At 39.7% G+C, this 12,251-nt stretch overlaps 1 protein-coding gene across 1 annotated transcript in view; it reads right to left on the bottom strand.

Annotated features, from left to right (window-relative positions):
* Positions 1 to 2,614: 2,614 nt before the first annotated feature.
* Positions 2,615 to 12,251, bottom strand: part of APLF (aprataxin and PNKP like factor) — a gene marked incomplete at both ends in the record, with an annotated part of 62,356 nt that continues 52,719 nt past the window's right edge. The window contains 2 exons of the mRNA XM_084235936.1: positions 2,615 to 2,820; positions 8,148 to 8,194. Coding sequence (XP_084092062.1) covers positions 2,615 to 2,820; positions 8,148 to 8,194 — 253 coding nt within the window. The remainder of the gene's footprint in view (positions 2,821 to 8,147; positions 8,195 to 12,251) is intronic.

Here is a 12,251-nt window from a genome sequence, read left to right on the forward strand (position 1 = left end):
GTAATAAAATACATATCTTTGGTCATTCAGATGACCAAAGTATACATTTCTTACATATATTTGGTCTGCATCCACAGCTCCTGGCTCACAGCTCCCCAAAGCCTTGGACTATCCTAAGTGTTGGGAGTGATATAGGTGGCTCCTGTTAGGTGAATGAGATGACTTTGGGGAATACCTGAGGATGAGAACTGGTTACCAAGGAAACCAGTATTAATAGTGGGACTCTTAGCCCTGCCCCCTAACTTTCAGGGAGAGTAAAGGAGCTTGAGGTTGAGTTTAATTGCCTGTGGCCAATGGTTTAGTCAGTCTGACCTGTGTAATAAAGACTCCAGAAAAACCTGTGAGGAGGAGGATCCAGAGCTCTGGATTGGTAAACAAGTGAACATTTGGGGAGAATGGCACATCTGGAGAGGGCATGGGCACGCCACTCCTTTCCCCCTTATCTTGCTCTATGTATCCCTCTTTCATCAGACTCTTTCTGAATTAGATCCCTTTGTAATCCAGTGATCTAGTGACTAAATGAGATTCCTGAGTTTTGTGAGCCACTCTAGCAAATTAATTGAACCTGAGGAAGGTGACCTAGTAATCTCAGTTTATAGCCAGTTGGTCAGAAGCACAGGTAATAAACTGGACTTGGACGAGCACCTGAAGGGTGAGGAAGAGAGGGTTATGGGAACCTCCCAACTGCAGCCAATTGGTCAAAAACCCAGGTGGCATAATGGCCTTGCAGTTGTCATCTTAAATGGAAGATGATTTTGGGAGACTGAATCTGTGGGATCTGAAGCTCTCTCAGCCATAACTGAGTTGAATTCTTAGGACACACTGATGGTGTCTGAAAATTGCTTATTGGTGTGGAGAAGCCCACACACATTCCCACTGGAAATTGTTTTCAAGGATACCCACAAAACCAGATTTTATTAATCCATTCATCAGCTCATTGTACATTTAGATGTTGCCACTTTCCTTTGGAAAATATCTATGAGTGAATTAATGAATATTTAAGGACTAAGTGCAGGGATGAGAGTAAGTTCAAATATTTTAGTCACAGTTTTGTCAAGTCCCCATCAGAAAGAGAAAATGAGTTTCCATATAACAATAGAGGCAAAGTCAGAATGATAAGTAATAATAGCCTTGAACAATATTTATCTATTATTTGTCAGCATAAGTAAATTTTAATACTATATAATCACCTGGAAATATATTTGAAAGCACTAAGAAAATAGTATAATCAATATTATTTTCTTGCACTTTGAAGATATAAACATTTAGGTCTCTAAGAATAGAAAACGTTAGTGTTTAACAAGGACACTTTTGGTTCAATGATTTATAATTTCAATAATATGCCCACTACACTGTGTACACATACCCAAATGTTACTATATTTCAGAAATTCTAAATCACCTAAAATGAAGATAATTACAGGGATAAAGTAGTTTAAGAAAAAATATATACTTCATAAAATTAAAGAAAGGAGTTTCTGAAATCTGGCAGACAACTTACTACTTTTATCTGAGAACAAAACAAAAATCTGTCATTGAGAAAATTAGAGTTAAAAATTATTTCTATATTCTTTTTTAAAAAGATTTATTTATTTTTATACAAGAGCTGGGGTACAGGCCAGAGGCACAGGAGGGTGAGAGGATTCATCAGAGACAGAGCAGGGAGCAGAACAGGCAGACCACCAAAATACACTGCTGAGGGGAGCAGCAGGAATGACAGGAGAGGTCTGCTGCACCATGTGGGAATCTCCCTGGCCAGCCCGAAATTGAACCGGTGCTGAAGAGGCTGCGGATAGCTTCACAGTGCTGCACTCAACCCACTGAGCCACCAGGGAGGCCCCATCATTTCTATATTCTTAAGGAGCATATTGGGAGTTAAAATAATCAGGGAGCACTTTAGTTGAAAAAGGAACTATTAAATTCTTTGAGTCTTTCTATCTTTAAACTCAGACAGACATACAGTAAATTACATAGGTAGGTCACAAAATAACACTCCCTGCATGGTGAACATTTCTATAGTCTAATTTACTTTCAGTATTCATTTGGTTCTAATTTCCCCACATTTCTAAGAGTGAGACTAACAGAATAAATTGCAAAATTCACACCTAGGGTATCAGAAAAATAATCACTGTATGATGGCTGTCATTTTTCAAAATCTGGCTCTGCTTGAAGAATTACTTCGATGGCAATGAAAAAAGCATGCTTTTTCACTCATGATGTAATTTGTTTGGTTATACTTGCATAGTATTCTATAAAGACAGACTTTCTGGGGAAAAGTAAAAAAAAAAAAAAAAACAAAGTTTTGTGCAACCTGTGTAGCTTTAACTTTTTATTACCAACACACAATGTACATTAAAAATAATCACTCTTTAATTCTCTGTCTGTTTCCTACTTCCAGGTACTTCACAGAGGATTAAAAAAGGCAAAGCAACAAAACAAAATCCATCCACTTCATTGAAGGTTAACATTTCAATGTTTCATTTGTAAAGAGTCAATAGTAAAGTCATAACTATAAAAAGAAGGAAAACAATTGTTGACTAAGTGCCTCCTTAGTTCCTGAAATTTTCCCCCATAAAGTTGAGTAAATGGGAGCCATAAATTATTGCAGAGAAGGGTCACTTTTTTCTTTTCATAAACTTTTTGGCTTCTTTCAAAAGCTCTTCCACATCTTCCTTCTCTTGGTCTTCCTTTCCTGGTTCCCAATCAGAATCTTCATCTGTTGGCTCATATTCTTCTTCCTCATCATCTAGAAAGCTGTCATTCAGGTTGTACTCATTGGGTTGTCCAACATTATCATTGTCTTCATCTGAAGTGTTACTCACTGAAAAACATAAGTTTAGTACTTATCAACTGCCACTCAAGCTGGCTTTAGAGATGTCATACAGTAAAATGTTTTTCTCCATCAAAAGAATGAATTTATTACTACAGAGCTAACCACTCTAAATTTTTAGAGAGGGAATTAAAAAGACCATTGGTTTTTTATTATTCTAACTTTCCCTATCATGAGCTTCCTAAGAAACTCCTGATAAAGAATCCTGTGAGATTTCTAATAATGGTTAAAAACATCATGATCATAATCATGCTGCTCTGTCTTCCAGAATGGTAGAAAGCAGTATTGTCAGAGTTCTTCACTGCCCCTTCCTGTGATATGGTTATTTTTCCCAAACCCCACTGACAGCAGACTTGGCCAAAGAAAAGTGAGTAGAAGTAGAATGTGCCTCTTCCAGGGAGTTTTCTCCTTTCTGCGGTTCTGCAATCGCCATATGCCTTCTACTGTGAGAACAATGTGTCCCAGGCAGGGGCTGATTCTCATTCCAAAATGAGGACACACTTGCAAAAGGGCCCCAGCCAATATGCAGTTATAACAATACAGGAGAAATACAACTATTTATTGTTGCAGAGTGCTGAAATTTGTGGTTTGTTATCATGGAAATCTTTTCACAATCTGATCAATACACACAAGGGTTAAGAGCAACTGAAAAGACACAAATTTATGTATTTTCAAAGATTTATTTTAGGTCATAAAGATCTAAGATATTCTTACAGTTCTTGTTTCGGTAAGACTAGGATTACTATGGTAATAGTCATTAGAATTTACAAATTTTTATATAATAATTAAATAGAATTCTTCTATTCTGAATTCATTTCTTCCCCCATTCCACTCTGTTTAATTTTTTTCCCTTCAGTGAGTAGAGAGTTGGTTTAAAATAAGGCAGTGAGAGACTCCAGGATGATGTGGAACATTTAAAAAATAAGCAGAGCGCTTCTATCTAGATATGTTCTGAATGGAAGAGAACAAGTCCTGTGATGAACAGCTTATGTATGGGTTAAAAATAATTAATGTTGGGCATCCATGGTGGCACAAGGGGTTAAGATGCAGCACTAAGAAGCAATCTGCAGCCACTGCAGCATAAGTTCAATCCCCATCCAGGGAGCTGACCCACATGGTGCAGCAGACCTCTCCTGTCTCACATGCTGTTCCCCTCAGCAGTGTATTTCAGTAGATCTGCCTGTTATGCTCCCCACTCTGTCTCTGGTAAATCCTCTCACCCCGCCACCTCTGACCTACACTCCAGCTCTTGTATGCATAAATAAATAAATCTTTTTAAAAAATTAATGTCTATACTTTTATAGATGCTTTAATTTCTTCCTAAGATACTGATATATTATAGACAAATATAAATGAAAGTCAAGGAATGTGGTGGGGAAAAATCAGAATGATGAGAAGGTAAGTTATCTGTCCTCTTAACTCCCATATCCCAGTACATTTTTCTTAACTTTAATCTCTATTCATTCCAGGGAGGATTTGAGAATAATAATAATAGTAGTTATAATAATTACAAATAGAAGTAAAAACTAACAAAAAGCAGAATATAAATGTCAAGCTCAATTTTAACATAACTATCTTAAATTGAGCATCAAATTTCTCCCTGAGTTTCTTGCATAATTCTTATTACACAAAATAGAAAGCCCACAGAACCTTCAGGGAAATCTTGCACTGTATTTGTATACATTTCTTATCTGCTGAAAGCATCTTGAGGACATGTTTTAAGTCTAGCTAATCTCAATTCTAATATTATTTTTATGATAGAATACATTTAAAAAACATTTAGAGGGCAGTTTGCAGTTGGGGGAGGGAGTGAGGAGTCAAGAACATTAATATTTCTGTTTTTGTCCATTTGCTCTTAGAAGTATGTCGTATACATAACTCATGATACCTCAATAAAGAGTTTCCTTTCAGATTCAGAAAATGATGTCAGCAGATTTACAAGAAAGGGGGCAGAGGAGAGCGAAAGAGAGAGAGAGAGAGAGAGATTGAAACAACTTCTGGTTCTCTTCCTATTTTGACTGCTCTTTCTCAGTCTCTTTTGCGCAATCATTTTCATCTTCCCAAGCTCTAAATTTGGAATGTCCAGTTCTCTATACACTTTTGGGTAATTCCTCACAGTCTTATATCCTAAATCTCCAAATTTGTATCGTAAGCCCTGACCTCTCATTTTAACTCCAGATTCATTTATCTGAATGCTGGTATATTATCTCTGTTTGGATGACTAATAGGCATCTGACATATATCATTTCCAGAACACAACTCTTGAGTCTTATCATCCAAATCTGGTCATTCTTTTATCAGTCTTGAGTATATGACTTCTCCAACCTTTTTTTTAATAAAAATTCTTGGAGTCATTCTTGAATATCCACTCATTAAAAACCCAATATCCAGTATTTCAAGAGATCCTGTTATCTCAATCTCCAAAATATACTAGCACTTCTCACCAAATCCACTCCAATGCCCTGATCCAAATACCATCAACTTCTTCCTGGCTTATCCCAACAGCTTCCTAATTAATTTCCCTGCTCCCACTCTTGCCTATTCACAAGCAGAGAACTAGCCAGAAAATCTTCCAACAGCTTTCTATCTCACTCTGAATAATACATGAAGTCCTCATTAGTAAGTCTTGGCCTCTAAGACCCTATACAACTCACTCACTGTTAGCCTTTTGACCTCATCTACCACTTTCTACTTACCCTCTTTGTTCCAACGTTACTCTCTCTTTGCTATTCCTCGAACTAGAAAGCAGGATCATCTCTAGGGCTTTTGATCTCACTATTTCCATTGCCTGTCATACTCTTCCTGCAGATAATTACCAGCATTGCTCTCTACTTCTGGCCTCTGTGCTAATGTCAGTTATCATATAGAATCCTTCTTCACTATCCTATTGGAAATGGCACCGCCTCCTCATACACACCACGCCATTCTGTTCTTTTACACAGCCTTATTTTTCTTTTTTTTAAAGGAACTTTTTTTAAGGATTTATTTATTTATACAAGAACCAGGGTATAAGCCATATGTGCAGGAGGGTGAGAGAATTCACCAGAGACAGAGCAGGGAACAGAACAGGCAGACTGACGAAATACACTGCTGAGGGGAGCAGCAGGCAAGACAAGAGAGGTCTGCTGAGCCATGTGGGATTCTCACCCACCAGCAGGGATCCAACCAGAGCTGCAGAGGCTGCGGACAGCTTCACAGCGCAGCGCTCAATCGCCTGTGCCACCAGGGCGTCCCTACAGTTTTATTTTTCTTATCACTCGTGACATCATATAATTATTTCATGTGCACTGTCCACCTCGGTTAAATTCTGCAGGAGCACAGTACCATTGTCTTCACCTTATTCTCAGCTCCTACAATAGTGCCTAACACATATAAGGAACTTAGTATATATATATTTGTTGAATGGATGAACAAATGAACCACTTAAAAATCAACAATCACCTTTAGTTTTACAGAAACCCTTCTTATTATGACCTACACTTTTGATCACTAGCCTGCCTATCAACACAGGGAATTGTATTATAGTCTTGTTTAAATTCTGCTAATTGAAGGAGGCTTCAGCCTCAGTGAACCCTGAATTTCTTTAGAAATTTAATGGGTAGGCTTATCTGTTAAAACCATCAGCCACATTAATCAGAAGAACCCCATTTGATTCCTCAAATTGTCATTTACATTTGAACATTCATGTGCCTTTCATGGAAGGTTCAGAATCTAATAATATCATCATACAGAAATTGCTGGAGCAGTAACAGGCACATTGTGCTTTAGGTAAAAGCACCTGAAAAGTCAATATCATGACAAGGGAAAAGTCAGCTCTGGAATTCAGCTCTATGTCCTGTTAGTGGTGCCACATTAATGACTTGACAGTATTTTAAATGCTGACAATTAGACTTTAAATATTCCATATTATAAATGCAATCAAGAATGAAAGTATAACAGAAATATATAACCTCCATACCATAATGACTCAGATAAAATGAGCACTGAATATTTGTCTCAGGAGTACTAAAGCACTAAGTTGTATTTCAATCAGAAATCTCAAATGGGGGCCTCCCCGGTGGCGCAGTGGTTGAGTGCTGGGCTGCAAAGCTGCCCGCAGCCTCTGCAGTGCCGGTTCGATCCCTGGCCACTGGGCGAGGGTCCCACATGGCGCGCAGACCTCTCCTGCCATGCCCGCTGCTCCCCTCAGCAGTGTACTTTGTCAGTCTGCCTGTTCTGCTCTCCGCTCTGGCTCTGGTGAATTCTCTCACCCTCCCGCGTTTCTGACTGTACCCAGTGCTTGTATAAATAAATAAATAAATATTTTTTTTAAAAAAAAGAAAGAAATCTCAAATGGAATTCCCTTATGTTGAAATTAATTCTTTGTATCACTTGGTTAAAGGTTAGTGTATACAAACACATGTGGGCATAGCCTGGATAGTATTACACATTTTTATTCTCTTTCTCTCAATAGTGCATGCTGAATTGGCTACTGACATAAATGATACAAAGAAGCCAGAATTTGTTAAAGGGGAAAAAATAATAGCTCTTGGAAGGAGGGGAAACAGAAGGTAAAATGAATGGATGTAAACAGGACAGATGGACAATCAATAGTTGCTTCCTAGTTTCTATTCCTCTTTCTCCTTTCCCCAAAACATTAGTTTCTATTGGGCTACCTGGCTCCAGAAGTGATACAAATTAATCAGTGATGAAAGTGACTGGGTCAAGAGTAAAAATGAGGCCTAAATCAACTTTAAAAAGTGAATTTTGTGATTTTTCTTAGGGTCAGTAACAACTAAAGTATTCATTCTCCCTCTTCTTTGATGTAAACACAGGTGCCTATCCTCCCAAATGAGTAAGAGTGAACACTGTTTTTTCTCTATCCCATGGGGAAAGAAGTCAGCTTTAGGATAATAATGACCCTTCTAAAGACAGACTGACAGAAGGAAATTGGGTTGTTGGTGACATTATTGACATTTTGTATGAGTCCAAGCAATAAATCTTGTCTAAATTCAGCCTTACTTCTGTATCTTTCAGTACTGATGTCAATAAATACTCATTATCATTTAGGTCAGTTAGATCTTTTGTTTTTAGGTACTTGCAAACAAAAGAATCCTCATAGATACAAGGACAAACATATATTGTTAGACAATGATGGCAGAAACTTTGTTATATGGAAGTTTTATAGTTCTTTTTAACCTAAGAAAAACTGAAATTATCAACTTAACAAATTCACAGAAACAAAGATAAAAAAATATTCACAATTGGAAACTACCTAGGTTTAATAAGAGAATACCTTGAAGGTTTCATTTTGAGGTTCCTGAATGAAAATTACCTACCTGGAAGTGTACTGTGTCTGTATTCTATCTTGTGCTGAGGATTCTTCCTAAAAAAAGAAAAGTAAGATCTGTTTTTCCAATTACTAAAAATTAGTTAAGACTATTTAAATTAAACTAGAACATTCATCAACCTACAAATAAAATTAGACCCCAATAAGCCTTTTATTAAAAAGCAATTTTTTTGTGTGGTTTTTAATTATAACATTTACTGAGTGCTTACTCCCTGCCAGGCATATTTCTAGATGCACAGAGAGAGCAGTGAGCCACACAGGGTTCTTCCCTCATAACTTATACTCTATAGAAAGATAGGTTGAAACAATTAAAATATATTATATTCCTAAAGCAGATTGTATTTCTAAAATGTCAATGGTGAGAGATGGGCGGAGCAACATGGCGGCGAGGAGACGCTGCGAGTAAGATCTCCCATTAAAAAAAGTTAATAGGGAGGAAAAGCGGCAGGTCCCAGTGAGAACTGGGACACGGAAGATAAACGGGTGACGCCAGCAAACTGCCCGAAGAAGAAAGTGGCCATAAAAGAGGACCAGAAGGGAGGAAAGCACAGAACCCTGAGCCCCTCCCCCGCCCACAGTCGGCACTCTCCCACCGGCAGAGAGGAGGGGAAAAAAAAAAAAAAAAACTAAAACGACCAACAAGAACGAACTACGCAGCAAGCGGGACTGTGAGTGGAAAGGAACTATTTCAGCCACCACACCCCGTGAACGGGAGCTGTGGAGAACTCTGCAGGATTCGCCGCGGAGGGGAGCTCCAGGCGCCATTATAGAGAGACCCCGCCCCCCAAGAGGAGACCAGCACCAGCACACAGCCCGGGGCCGCCAGTAAGCTTGCATGGAAAAGCGGCACGCTGGAAAAGCAGACGCAGATCGGGATCGGGATTGCGCGGAAAAGCGGCTCGGAGCGGAATTGGGATCGCGCGGAAAAGCAGTGTGGTTGAAAAGCAAGCACCGGTCCCCGCGCCTGCGACCTAGGCTTGCGGGGAGCCGCGCGGAGCCCCTCACTGAGTGAGCAGGAACCAGGCGCCCAGGCACGGGAGCGGGATTCAAAAGGCTCCATTCCCGCGCCACTGATCTGGGCTACAGCCCACATCCTGGAACTGAGGGCTTTGGAACTGAGACCCGGGGCACGAAATTAGGGGCGTGGGTTCCCCACGACGGTGGGGCACAAGGCAGACACAGCACCCCAAAGCCGTTGAGGTTTACCCTACCATTCTCGCTCTGCTCCCTGTCCCACGGGGTGGAAAATCAGCTCCCCAAGGGCTCTAGGAGAGATCTCTGGCGCCACCTAGCGACTTGAAGCCAGCAGAGGCTCCTGGAGGAGCCAGTGGCCAGCTGGGGAGTTAGCCCACGCTGGGCCCCTTCCGACCAGTAGTCTGAGCCCACAGGGGGAGCGAGCACCCACAGCCGGGGCAGACCAGGCGCGCAGAAGAGTGTGCCTGAGACCGGACGTGCAGGGAGTGTGTCCCACATCACCATTTTAGAACAGGGACATTTCTTCAGTAAAGACTACATTTCTTCAGTAAAGAAGGCTTCCTCAGGAGCCAGAGGTGAGCGGGGGAAGTTCGCCCACGCCAGACCCCCTCTGGCCTGCAGTCCAAGCCCAGAGGTGGAGCAGGAACCCACCGCCGGGGCAGCCAGGTGCACAGGGGAGTGTGTCCCCACATCGGCATTTTAGAACAGGGACCTTACTCCAGTAAAGACTGCTTGAAACTGACATATGGCTCCTGGAGGAACCAGAGGGGAGCAGAGAAGCTCACCCAAGATGCCGGCCAGTCCCAACAACACAGTGTCCCAACGCATACGGCAAATTAGAAAACAGACAGTAGGGAGTAGAAGAACCACACGCAACCTAGCAACTCCCCAGGGAAAAAGCACACCACAAAAAGAAAACCAGCCCCCAGATTGCAACGACAGTAACTTGGAAGAACTTCTGAGCCTTCCAGAAAGAGAATTTAAAATTGCCGTGATTAAAAAACTGACAGAAGTCATAAAGGAAAACAATGATAAGGGAAAAATAATCAACGATCAGAAGAATGCAATTGAGTCCCTAGAGAGGGAAAACAATGGTCAGAAGAATGAAATTGACTCCCTAAAGAGGGAAGTAAAAGAAATGCAGGAGATCAAAGAATTAATGGAAGAACTAAAGAATTCTGGGAAAAGCAATGAAAGCAGAATAGATGAAATGGAAGAACGAATAAGTACTCTTGAAGACACAGAAATAAAAAGAACCAAAACAGAAAAGGAAAGAGAAGTACGAAGGAAAAGGAACGAAGAAAGACTTCGGGAACTATCTGACTCCATGAGGAAAGGAAATATAAGAGTAATAGGAATACCAGAAGGAGAGGAGAGAGATGTAGGAACAGAGAAAATATTCAAAGAGATAATTGAAGAGAACTTCCCAAATGTGAAGAAGGAGCTGAAAATTGATATACAAGAAGCAAGAAGAACACCAAACTTCCATGACGAAAGGAAAAATACAGCAAGACACATAATAGTAAAGCTCCCAAGAATCCAGGACAAGGAAAAAATAATGAAGCTGGCAAGAGGGAAGAAACAGATAACATTCAAAGGAAAGCCAATCAGGCTGACATCAGACTTCTCCGAAGAAACACTACGGGCAAGGAGAGAATGGAGGGACATAGTCAACAGACTCCAAGAAAACAGATGCCAACCAAGAATACTCTATCCCGCAAAGCTCTCCTTCCTCTTTGAAGAAAGAATATGGACCTTCTCAGACAAACAGAAACTCCGGAATTTCATTGCAACTAAACCCCCACTCCAAAAAATACTACAAGGAGTCCTAAAGCCAGAACCTCAGAGGGACGAATAACAATGAAAGAAGGCCAAAAAAAAAAAAAAGTTATTAAAAGAATAAATAAATAAAATCAAAGGAAAGACAATCACAATGGCAAATACAGATGGTAACATATCAATATTAACTCTAAATGTAAATGGACTAAACTCTTCAATAAAAAGACACAGAGTTGCAGCCTGGATTAAGAAACAAAACCCAACCTTTTGCTGTCTCCAGGAAACACATTTAGCTACAAAAGATAAAAATAGGCTCAAAGTTAAAGGATGGAAAACAATCCTACAAGCAAATGGACCAAAAAAGAAAGCAGGAACAGCTATACTTATATCAGATAAAACAGATTTCAAACTCAAAAAGATAAAAAGAGACCCCAATGGTCACTACATTATGATCAAGGGGACAATACTTCAAGAAGAAATAACACTCATTAACATATACTCACCAAACGAAGGAGCACCAAAATATATCAGACAACTGTTGTCCTCTCTGAAAACAGACATCGGAGAAAACACATACGTAGTGGGAGACTTCAACACACCACTATCAACAATGGATAGATCAACAAGACAAAAAATAAGTAAAGAAACCAAAGCTCTAAATAAGGACCTAGAGCAATTGGGCTTAACAGACATCTATAGAACACTAAACCCCAAATAAACGGAGTACACATTTTTCTCAAGCACACATGAATCATTCTCCAGGATCGATCACATACTGGGGCACAAGACAAACATCAACAGATACACCAAGATTGAAATCATATCAACCATCTTTTCTGACCATGAAGGCATCAAACTAGAAATAAACCATAAAAAGAAGGCAAGGAACTTTCCTACCTCATGGAGATTAAAAACCACACTACTGGAAGACCACTGGTCTAATGAGGAGATCAAAGAAGAAATTAAAAAATTCTTTGAATTGAACGACAAGGAGGACACCAATATCCTAAATGTATGGGATGCAGCAAAAGCTGCATAAGAGGAAAATATATAGCAATAGAAGCTCACATCAAGAAACAAGAAAGAACTCAAAGAAACAACCTAATCTCAAAGCTCAAAGATCTAGAAAAAGAACAACAAAATAACCCCAAAACCAGTAGAAGAAAATAAATAATAAAAACCAAAGCAGAAATAAATGAAATTGAAACTAAAAAAACAATCCAAAAGATCAATGAAACCAAGAGCTGGTTCTTTGAAAAAATCAATAAAATAGACAAACCCCTAGCCAGGCTCACAAAGGAAAAAAGGGAGAAAGCACAAATAAACAGGATCATCAATG

This window comes from Talpa europaea (assembly GCF_964194135.1).
Source record: "Talpa europaea genome assembly, chromosome: 6".
In the NCBI taxonomy this organism is placed as follows: domain Eukaryota; kingdom Metazoa; phylum Chordata; class Mammalia; order Eulipotyphla; family Talpidae; genus Talpa; species Talpa europaea.